The 11157-nt window shown below is 42.2% G+C and overlaps 1 protein-coding gene across 1 annotated transcript; it reads left to right on the forward strand.

The window, feature by feature from the left end:
- The first annotated feature begins 3526 nt into the window (after positions 1–3526).
- LOC104423962 (GATA transcription factor 5) lies at positions 3527–5269 on the forward strand. The gene is made up of 2 exons (XM_010036381.3): positions 3527–4285; positions 4377–5269. The coding sequence occupies exons 1-2, from the start codon at positions 3935–3937 to the stop codon at positions 5076–5078; spliced, it is 1053 nt and encodes a 350-aa protein (XP_010034683.2). The 5' UTR covers positions 3527–3934; the 3' UTR covers positions 5079–5269.
- The last annotated feature ends 5888 nt before the right edge of the window (positions 5270–11157 follow it).

Genomic DNA, 11157 nt, shown 5'->3' on the forward strand with positions numbered 1-11157 from the left:
ATGATTTGAATTTCATTCGGCATGTCTCGTAAAATATAGGTAAAATAGTTGATAGAATTTTTTCTGGCTAGTATCGTTATTGTAATGATTCGTTCAAATACTTGATGGGCTAAGTTTATATGGATTATATGTAGGATTTGATGTATGGTTTTGCCGACTTTGATCACAAGACATGACATGATTAGGGCAACACTATGATTGTTATATGTTAAGATATCATTTTGTGGATTCAATATATTAAAATTGTAAATGTGCGCATGATAACTGTTCTATTTTCTCTATTCTTTTTTTTCTTATATTTTCGAGAACAAGTTCAAAATAGATTTCTGTTTGGTGGCACAATTTCATTTTTCTATTTCTATAATAAATTTTGTACTCATAAATAGATTTTAAATAAAATGGAGAAGTAAAAAATTTCTATTTTCTATTTCAAAACAAAAGTGATACATATACTATTATCGTCACTTGCTCTCGCTACTAACCAATTGCCTACTCGTCATCACCTACCGTTGCCCACCAAATGTCGGTTATCGAATGTTGGACACTAGACTTTGTGTGATCAATGATAGGCTCGGTAGACGCTGATCGCCTAACATCTACCGCTTGCTATCCTTTCGTAACCACCTTCCACTATAGGTCATTGGATGCCCATCATCGAACGTTAGCCATCGGACATTGGTTGTCGATAGCCGCATGTCGCCTATTGATCGCCCTCCATCTATTTGTAACCACCTCCCCTTGCCGTTCAAGATGGATAAATTTTGTGATATTTGCAAACGAATTTCTATTATAGGAATAGAATTTTTTTGTGATTATTAAACACTTATTTTTACTTAAAAACTCATCAAGGAATTGAAATAGAAAAATATATTTTTAGCCATAAATTTTAATATAATGGTTTTCATCTGTGCCCGTTATATTTAGGGATGAGAAACATAGATTGATTGAACTGCATTGGCCGGTTTTGAGTTATTCCCAAGTTATCGGTTTGGTTCTCGATTCTATAAAATTAGAATCGGTGATTTTAAGTTTAATCGCTAATTCCAAGGGAGAATTGGACTACTTGGACTAGACCAATGATTGTTGTAAGTTTCGTTTATTTCTCATGCAAATTTCTTTCCCTTCCCTTCTCATACGTCAATTAATTTTTTTGTTTCTTGTAATAGAAAAGTAGTCAGGGAATAGATTTTGAATGGAATAAAAAAGGAGAAAAAAATAATTTCCTGTCATCGGCAATGATTTCTATAAATAAGTCATTTTATTTTTTTATTTTCTTCTTCTTTCTCTTCTAATCAGTCAGTGGAGACTCACCGGCCACCCCTGAACCGTGGCTAGAGGAGGAGAAAGAAGATAGGAAAAAAAAATCTAAAAAAGTATTAAACAATTAAAAGAAATTCTATGGCACAAAAAAATGTCGAAACAAATGCATTATTGTTCTTTTTTTTTTTTGGAAATATAAATTTTATATAATTACTAAACATGTTATTTTACTCATCAATTATTTCAAGGAATATAAATAAATAAATAAATAACGATTTTTAAAATGAAATTGTTCCCTGAAAATGCACCCAAAATTAACTACTATGAATAATATATAAGCTTTCAAAGGGAGTACAACACCAACCAATTAGTATCATGATGGGTTTGTGACATGGTCAAATTCATGAACTCATCACTGCAAAAAAGTAGTTTGAATTCTCGATGACTGAACACAAATATGTGTAAGGGGTTGCATTTCGATTTCATTTTATTGCTTAAGAACCGGACCGCACTATTAGTCTGGTTTATTAATTCCGAAAAATGAGAACCGGTCATTCTAGTCCAGTTCCCGATTTTTGGGTGGGATCAAATTAGATTGGGAGTGGATCGTCCTCAATAATATTGTCCTAAACCAGACGTTGACCAAGCCCATTCTATCATCGATTTTTACACCAAACAACCGATGGAGACGACTGCCAAGAAGTTTGAATTTTTATCCTTTCCGCTTTTCGCTTATATTTTTTAAAAGTTGATAAGTCCCACCTTTGAAATTGACTTGCGGGCGATCATGTGCAACATAAAAGTATTCGTCCATTGCACTTAGCGTTTTTCAAAATTTGAAATGCTAGAGGCGGCATCCAAATTAAAAGATCGGACAGATTTTAAAGCGTGTGAACAATGCCAAAAAAATTCCAATGCACGAGAACAATGTTCCTAGTGGGTGTCTCCCCTGGCCAAGCTCATGCGCTATTTTCTATGTGATTATATTGTTGTCATGAGGAATTTTCGATCGTGTTATGCCAATACCCGCATGGTGCAAATGTTATGGATTATATTTGAGCTCTAGCCATTGAATTTGATCAGTACCACATCATCAATTTAAGAAAATTGACGCTTGTTCATAACGCTTAATTTTCGGTAGCTCTTCAGTGAAATGTGCGATTCATTTTTCAAATGCAGGAGTTTGGCACCTAACAAAAAAAAAAAAAAAAAAAAAACACTGGGAAAAAGAGAGAGAGAACATATGGAGTTGCAACGCTCGAATTGGCCGTAGAAGTCTCGTGGCAACATAGCTACCTTGCTCTAATAATTACAGAATTTCTTCAATTTCTATCATAGTGTCGATTTTCCTCTTATTTGCCTTCAAAATTCGAAGGCTCATTGCCACATGAGGATCGAGATAAATCCTTTGATCTGAACGTGTCATATCTCATAAAACTCATAAATCAACAAGACGTGCAAATCAAGTGCACACCGAAGTTTCGAATTGAGAGATGGCGACCAGCGAGCTAAGCAAATTTTGCACACAATTCTGACTCGAGGGGACGAAACATCCGATCGTTCGAGGACTAAAATAACACACATACTTATTCCGAGGGGGCGAAAGTGAGAGAAAAGAAAGACGAAACCGAGTTTTTGGTTTGAATTTAGAAATGACATAACGATCGAGGAGAGGGGGCGAGAGCAGAGCGGGAAAACGGGGACACGTCCAAAACGAGCGGGCAATCGATGCGAGACGAAGGCCCCGCTCCTCTTTGTGACATTTCTAGTCAAAAGCTATGATTTTCCCCGCACACACCCACACAAAAAAAAAAAAAAAAAGACAAAACAAAAGTACAAAAAAAAAAAAAAAAACGAAGGGCATTGGGACAAATTTTTTTTTAAAAATTCAAAAAAGGAGAGGATAAAAAGTGGACCCTGTTGGCTTTCTTAGGTATTCACGAAGTCACCCACATCTTTATTTTTCTTTTTAATTTTTAATTTTTTTAAAGCTCTTTTGTTGGTAGGCCGGGCCGGACCAACACGCATGATTAGTCTACTCAGATATCCGGCAACAATTCACCCCCCTCCAAAAAAATAAATAAATTATCCCCCTTTTTTTTGCCCTTTTTCCTCGTTTTCTCTCCCGCCGCGTCAGATATCGTCCCGAGCAGAGATAGATTTTTCAAAAAAAAGAAGAAAGAAAAGAGAGAAGAAAAAAATTCGAAACAAACCTTAATCAATGCGAAAAGGGAAACAGGAGGAGGAGGAGGATCGTCACGTACATCCTGTCGAAAAAAACCGAACGTTTCTGCCTTTCGAAAACTTCCTCCCCTCCTTTCATTTGCTGTCTTCCGTAACGGAATCGCGAAATAATTATTTCCGGGGGAGCAAGTAAATGCAGACAGCGCGAAGATTTTATAAAGCGGGACGAAAATGGTGAAAAAAAAAGAACCTCCAAAAAATATTAGAGAGAGAAAGGGAGAGAAAGAAACGGGCCGTCTTAAATACATCACCTCCCCATTGAATGCTTTACCGAACTCACCACCCCATTTTTGCCTCCCTTTCCTCCTCTGCAACTTTCTTTCTCTCTCTATCTGCAACCACCCTCATCCTCTCTCTCTCTCTCTCTCTCTCTCTTCTTTGAAGGGAAGTTTGCATTCTTACGACGGGGGCTGAGGAGTAAGGACCCGGAATGGAGTGCGTTGAAGCCGCTTTGAAGACCGGGTTCGGGAAGGACGCGATGCTGGTGAAGCTGATGAGGCCCCACGCCTTCTCCGACGACCTCCTGGCCTTCAATTCCCACGCCGGCGCCCCCGCCGGCGGCGACGGCGGCGACGGCGACGACTTCGTGGACGACCTCTTCGACTTCTCCAACGACGAGGCCTTCGCCGGACAGGAGGAAGAGGCGAGGACAGAGGAGACGGCGGGCCACGAGCAGACGCCGCAGAAGCAGAAGCGGGAGCCCCGCGGCGGTAGCGACGAGGACGGTGCGTCCGTCTCCGCCGGGCAAAAGGACGATTTGGGGCTCGTGCCGCACCTTCCGGTACTGTGATGAATACCTCCGTTAACGGAAACTCGGCTCTTTTTCCGGCCATTACGCCGTCGTTTCTGACCGAAAGGTGCGATTTTTACAGGCCGAGGATTTGGCGGACCTCGAGTGGTTGTCGCATTTCGTGGAGGACTCGTTCTCGCACTTCTCGGAACCGCTTCCGGCGGGCGTACTGCTCCAGAACCCCACGAGCCGCGAGGACCGGTCCGAACCGGAATCGGAATCTTCCGGCTCGTCCAGACCCGGGTTCGCGACTCCGCTCCCCTCGAAAGCCCGGAGCAAGCGGCCCCGGTCCGGCGGCCGGGCATGGTCCCTGGGCGTCCCGTCTCTCGCCGAGCCGTCCTCGAGCTCTTCGTCCTCGACGACGGCCTCGTCGCCCTTGCTCGCCAGCCCTTGGTTCGCGCACCTGAACCGGAGCCGGAGCCTCGAGCCGGTCGAACCGGAGCCCTGGGAGGCCAAGCCGCCGATGAAGAAGCAGAAGAGCAAGCCCGCTGCTGCTTCGGAGACGGCCGGACCGGCCCGACGGTGCAGCCACTGCGGCGTGCAGAAGACCCCGCAGTGGAGGGCCGGCCCCAACGGGGCGAAGACGCTGTGCAACGCGTGCGGGGTCCGGTTCAAGTCGGGCCGGCTGTACCCGGAGTACCGGCCCGCGTGTAGCCCCACGTTTTCTAGCGAGCTGCACTCGAACCACCACCGCAAGGTGCTGGAGATGAGGCGCAAGAAGGAGTCAATGACGACGACGGCACTGGGTCAGCCCGAGCCCGGTCGGGCCGTGCCCAGCTTTTGAGGGCCAGGGGTGGGTTCCTTCCTGGCGCCTCGGGAAACTAGGAATTAGGGTCGAACCGAACCGGGCTCCGGTTCGGGCGGTAGTGGTAGGGCAGATATGCTAGGATGTCTTTAGGTAAGTTACAGGAATTCTCAATGTACTATTTTTCGTTATAGCTCCAATTTAATATCTCAACATCAAATTTTGCTAAATTCGTTTCACTTTTCCATTCTTTTCTTCATGCGTAAAGAGGCAGCAGAGGAGGGGAGGTGAGGTGGGGTGGGGGTGGGGAGGAGTTTCGGTTGGGATTTTGAAACGGTTCAAACTTTTGATTTTATGGTGGGCAAGGCAAGGGAGGCAGTTCGAAAGCAAAGACGACATGAGTGTGCGTGTCGTTTATGCATTGATGATGTCGGAGTTGGCGTGGTGCGTCGGGCACCGGCCGTGCTGCTTTTTTCATTTTTTTCTATTTTTGTGCAGTTTGGAGGAAATTGATGTAAATGTCGCGTGGCGCGGTCTCGAGCGAGCAAAGCCAAGCAATGATAAACGAGGGTTTGTGGATTTTAGGAATTTTCTTTTCTTGCCGATTTTGCATGAACGAATTCGATTCTCTCGTTGATCCTATCGAAACCTAAGAAGATTGAAGAAGATTGAGGCTATGCCTTTGACTTTGGTGGACGGTTTCAAATTGATTTGAATCTTGGGGGGGAGGCGGTGTCAACTTAGGCTTTAGCGGCTTAGAGCGGGTGATGCTCTCTATATCATCTCTCTTTGATCTTTACAGATTCGTTTCCTCTTTCGGGCTTTGCCTAGAAATCTAATGAGATCGGGCGAATCAAAGCCGAAGCTGTTGCGTGAAGGCTTCGATCCTTTCCCGGAGAAAAAGCCACTTAGCTTTTTACGAAGTCTCTACACAAAGTGCAATCTGGGCAAGTGGCAATTCGACAATGCGAGTCCAATTCGACTTTTATTAGGGGATTTCGACGCGAAAGTGTCTTTACCCCATTGACACATTTCGAATGGTTTCTTTCTCTTTTCGTTCGACGTGGACTTAACCATGAGTGGGAAACCGTCTAGACGGTGATTTGTTCGCTTTTCTAAGTCCCAGGCACGATTGTGGTCATGTGTTTGTCCTCATTAGGGTAGTGGCATGGCCGCTCGAGATTTGAAAAGTTAATTCATTTTGGCGCCATGAAAATTGAATTGGAAGATGCGGAGGGCACCCTTGCTATGTTCAATACAATAATTGACCAATCAAAGAGGTACGGGAAGTGTGAAAGCTATATCTTCAAAAATGACTATAGAGCTCACCTACTAGGGCTTCTTATTTTTATGTGTTACTTGACTTGCGGTCCGTCGTTTATTGAGGTAGTTTATTTAATGCAAGAGATGGTTTGTATGCACTTATTCTAAAGATATGAATTAAATATTTATTTTTCTTTACAATGGGGTTTGTATGTTTTTTTTATTTATAAATATGTGGTCTTTCTCCACCTCTAAGCTAAAAATTTTGGATTAGATTTTCTATTAGGGTCATTGACCTCATTGGAATCAACCCGATTTTCCTCTTTGGGCAAATGAGGGATTGTGAGCAGCGCTTCTAGCCATGAATTGAAGGCCAAAGGGGGAAAAAAGGTCAATCAAATTAGAATAAGATCTTCAAGCAAGGGTAACCATTCATTGAAATCATCTAAAACTTATACTAAATTATTCACGATGACAAGTGCATGAAGGCGACATGTCATATATAGAATCGTTGATTACTATGCAAATGCCATATGTCTTGACCCGTGTGTGCCTAGACTGAAGTTGTCACATCCTCTTGTTATTGTAGTAGTCACATACAATAAATTTGATAAAACCACAGTTGTTGTCGTTGGCACTTCCTTTTCCTAAACATGGAGCTCACTTGCCATTCGTTGTTCTAAAAGAATTTTGGGGGGTCGTTCCTATAGTCTAATAATGACAATGCACATCTATTGAAATTTAAGAATTTTAATCCAATTTAACCCTAGCAAATATTTGGTATCCCATCATTTAACGATTTTTTTTTCACACGACAAAGCTTCTTTCACACATCAATCATTCAAATGAGCTAAACATTGACTATGGTCAGTGAACTCCTAATGTTGCGAAGGCAACCGTGTTGAGGTGACAATAAGAAGTAAGTTCACTATACACAAGAAAGAATTGATGCATGTGATTAATAAATTTCTCTACAGAAGTAAAATTAAATTTCAATGTAAAAGGCACTTTCTTAACGGTAAATTACTTTTCACTATGGTTCATACAATCTCCTATTAAAAACAAGTAAACGGAAGACTCTCAGTATACACGAGTACTCTTATCTCGAGTTAGCTCTCGATGACGATGGATAAAAGGATGATGGAGAGGCCACTTTCAATTAGTTGCAACCACTTCCCAATGGCTATAAATATATAAATAAACAAATATATGTATATATATAAAATATTAATGGGTAGCCCTGTCATTGTTTGAAAACATAAATCTTATTACTTTTTCTTCAAGAGGAACGCCTCGAAATTTATATCTCAGAATTCGAATGCGACAGCTTAAAACTTGTCAAGGTCCAAGCCTCATTTGTAGTTATCATAAATGATTGTGTGCTTAACTTTAAAATATGCATGATTTGATTTTTTTTTTTGAAAATGATTGCTAATATCATTTATAGAAATGAACTAACAAAAAACATTTTTATTGTCCATGAAAAATATATAGATATAAATTTCCGTTGATAATAGAAATATTTTTCATCACCTCACTATTTCAGTGGATATAAATGATCAATTTTTGATTTTTTTTAAATTTATTTTTTGTGAAATAAATAGGATTAAAGATTTTTTTTTTTCAAAGTAAGAGCATAGAGGCATGACTTCTTCTATCATTTTCTGTAAAGGCGTGACCTGGCCCTTTTATGGCTAGGAGCCTAGGACCATAATAATTCCAACAAAGTGAGGAGTTGAATAGTACATATTACGAGGTGGGCTAGTCGACTCATCGGGAAAATTGTTCAGAAAATCATAAACTTATAATATGACAGCCAATTTAATTCTAAATTTTTTACTTTGACCAAATTAGTCCTAAAACCTTTTCACAATATATCGATGTAGTCCTAAAATTTTCCATTTTTTTTTTTATCCTTTTCTTTCGTCCCCTCTCCATCACCCTATTTTTTTTTTCCTTGTCCGTTTGTTGGTTGTTGTGGCCTTGGCAATGGCTGGGCGCCGTGGCTCTTACCAAATTCGGGCACGGGCTTGTGAGGGTATCTTTGCCATTGCCTAGCCAGCGATTTTCACTAGCCATATTTGAAGCCCTAGTGAATGGTGGAGGTAGGAGAAAAAAAAAGAATAAAAATGAAAGAAAAGAAAAAAATGATTTTTTTAATTGCAAAAATCGTTGATGTCACCTTGGACTGTACTACGTAGGACAGCCGACATTCACTTTCGAGATGGCTAACCAAAATTGATTGGATGTATGATAAATCTTTAAAAGGTTCAAAATTAAATTGATCATATTAAAAAGTTTACAATTAAATTGATTGTCGCACAAATAAATATAGTTTCATGACTTTTGTAGAATTATCCTTGACCCAACTCAATGTCCCACTAATGATGAGTATTTCGAGTGCGACATAACGAGTGCATCATTATTCTTTAGATCACACGCGCATCAGATTGCTCAAGGAGAATTAGTTTCTTTCCACATTTCGAGTCTGAACGTCATTTAAAAAAAAATAAAAATTAAATGGCGAGGGAACTGCCTACGAAGTACCTAATTACTACTTATGAACAAGGCAAGGCGTGAGCCAAAGCCCAAGGATCGGCAACCACGACTTTGTCCCTTTTTCTTAGCAGAATAGAGAGGTCGTGTATTATTTCACAGCCATAGAGTCCATAATCTAAAGAGAACAACTTATATTTGGATTTTTCCTAGATGAGTTTGCGTTTTGATTTTTCTTTTCTTTTTGCATGGAGAGATTTTGTGTAAATTTAGGTAGAAAAGCTGTTTTTGCGGTCTTCTGCAAACTGAGATTTCGACATAATCGCTGCTCATTATCTCATTGCTCGAGTCCATCGGCAAGAGATTGAATCACGTATCTACGTGTTCCCTATGCCCTTTATAGATTGTCTTCTCTCGAGCAACTATGATAATGACGTCTATATAAAAAATGCACACGCATTTATTATATATAGAAGATTAATTATTGCTGCCGTCCCTTCCCGTTGTCTTGTGAAACCGAAGTGATCTACAGTATCCTCCGACTCAAAAAAACTAATCCCCATGCAAAAAAAAAAATAAAAAAAATAAATTTAAAAGAAGCAGATAATGCAATCTTGATACTTAATATGTGCCATTGTCTCAAATAAGAAACCCTAGCCAAGTGACGATGAGGGAGACTAAAGTTGATACGATATATCTTGATAATTTATTATAAGGGCTATCTAAAATAAGATATTTGCTTCAACAAGGAATGCCGACGCAACATGGCCAGACCAATCAATTGTCGGGGTTCGTTTCCAGCCATCCATTAGTCCAATAGGAAAATGTTTGGAGGAAAAGAGAAATCGATGCCGTGCTTGGATGGAAATGATGACTCCTATCATATTCGATTTCATACCGATAGCTAGGGTCAATACCATTTATAGTATCGAATCAGCTCGAGGGAGATTCCTGTGGATGCTAGGAGTGTTTGAAAACAAAATAAGAGAGATGCCGAAGGCCATTGAAGAGAGAGAGAGAGAGAGAGAGAGAGAGAGAGAGAGAGCTTAAGAATGGAGTGTTCAAGTCCCACCAAACCCTCATCAAGAATAGCGTTCGGATTTATTAGGTCAATTTTGACCTTAAGAATGGAGTGTTCAAGCCCAAAATAAGAAGGCCTTGCGCGAGCGGGCCATCGGATTATCTCAAGCGTACAGAATTTGAAGCGAGCTCCCTCAGGTCCGACTCGTCCAAGCCCAGCGATCTGATTACTTGTCCAGCAGCAACGACAGATATCCTGCGACAAGGTACAGCCTGTAAGAAGACCAACTCTCATGTAGACCACAAGGATCTGTTCATCGACTCGTGATAATTCGCAGCAGCATTAGGTAGAATGACAAAGGACTTGATGTACACGGGCTCTTGCGCATCCAGGATTGAATCCAAAATGTGGCCTGTTGATCTTTTACTCATTTTCGATTGAGCAAACTTAAGAAATTTCACCATATTGATTATGAGATTAAAGCCCTGTTTGGTAACTATCCAAATATTGCCAAATTCCGATTCTTTGTTTTCCGGGAAGTAGTTTGTAAACGTAATCATGTTTAGTGAAATTTTTGTTTCCAGGAACAAATTTCTATTTTTTTGTTATTGGAAGTAAATTTGGAATAAAATCAAGAATAAAAAAAAATTAATTCTTGTTCCTGGAACAAATCTAAGAATCAAAACAACTCTTCTTCTTCTTCTTCATCGATTGCCTCGTTTGCCACCGTCCGTCACCTCTGCCATCGCTGCTGCTGGTCGCCGCCACTGTCTGCCGTTCGTCGGCTATCGCCGCCGTCCACCGCCCGTCGGCCGTCGCCGCCGTCCACCACCGTTGCCCGCCACCCGTCGGTTGCCACCCGCCGTTGTTCGCCACCGTTGCCTGCCGCCCGTCGACTGCCACCCGCCGCCGCTCGCCGGGTTGCTAGCGAGCCTTCGGCGAGGCTCGCCCCCCATCGGTGGCTAGGTGGGCCTCACCCGCCCCTAGCGAGTCCCGCCTGGCCACCGGCAAGGCTCGGCCTCGCCGACGCTAAGCAAGCCTCGCGACACCCAGCCTCGTCAGTGGCCAGGTGGGCCTCACCCAGCCCCAGCGAGGCTCGCCTGGCCACCGCGAGGCTCGGCGGGGTTGGGCGAGCCTTTCCGCGGGCCTCACCTAGCCCCGGGAAGGCTTGCCCAGACCCAGCGAGGTTGGCTTGGCCACCGGCGAGGCTCGACCAACCCACCAACGAGGGTTGGTGACGCTCCAGTGAGGTCGCCGGCCCTCGTCTGGCCGGTCGCCGGTTCGACGATCGGCTTGAAGAAGAAGAGGAATAGGAGAAAAAGAAAAAAAGAAAAGAAA

The sequence above is a fragment of the Eucalyptus grandis genome, chromosome 10 (assembly GCF_016545825.1).
Source record: "Eucalyptus grandis isolate ANBG69807.140 chromosome 10, ASM1654582v1, whole genome shotgun sequence".
NCBI classification, from domain to species: Eukaryota; Viridiplantae; Streptophyta; class Magnoliopsida; order Myrtales; family Myrtaceae; genus Eucalyptus; species Eucalyptus grandis.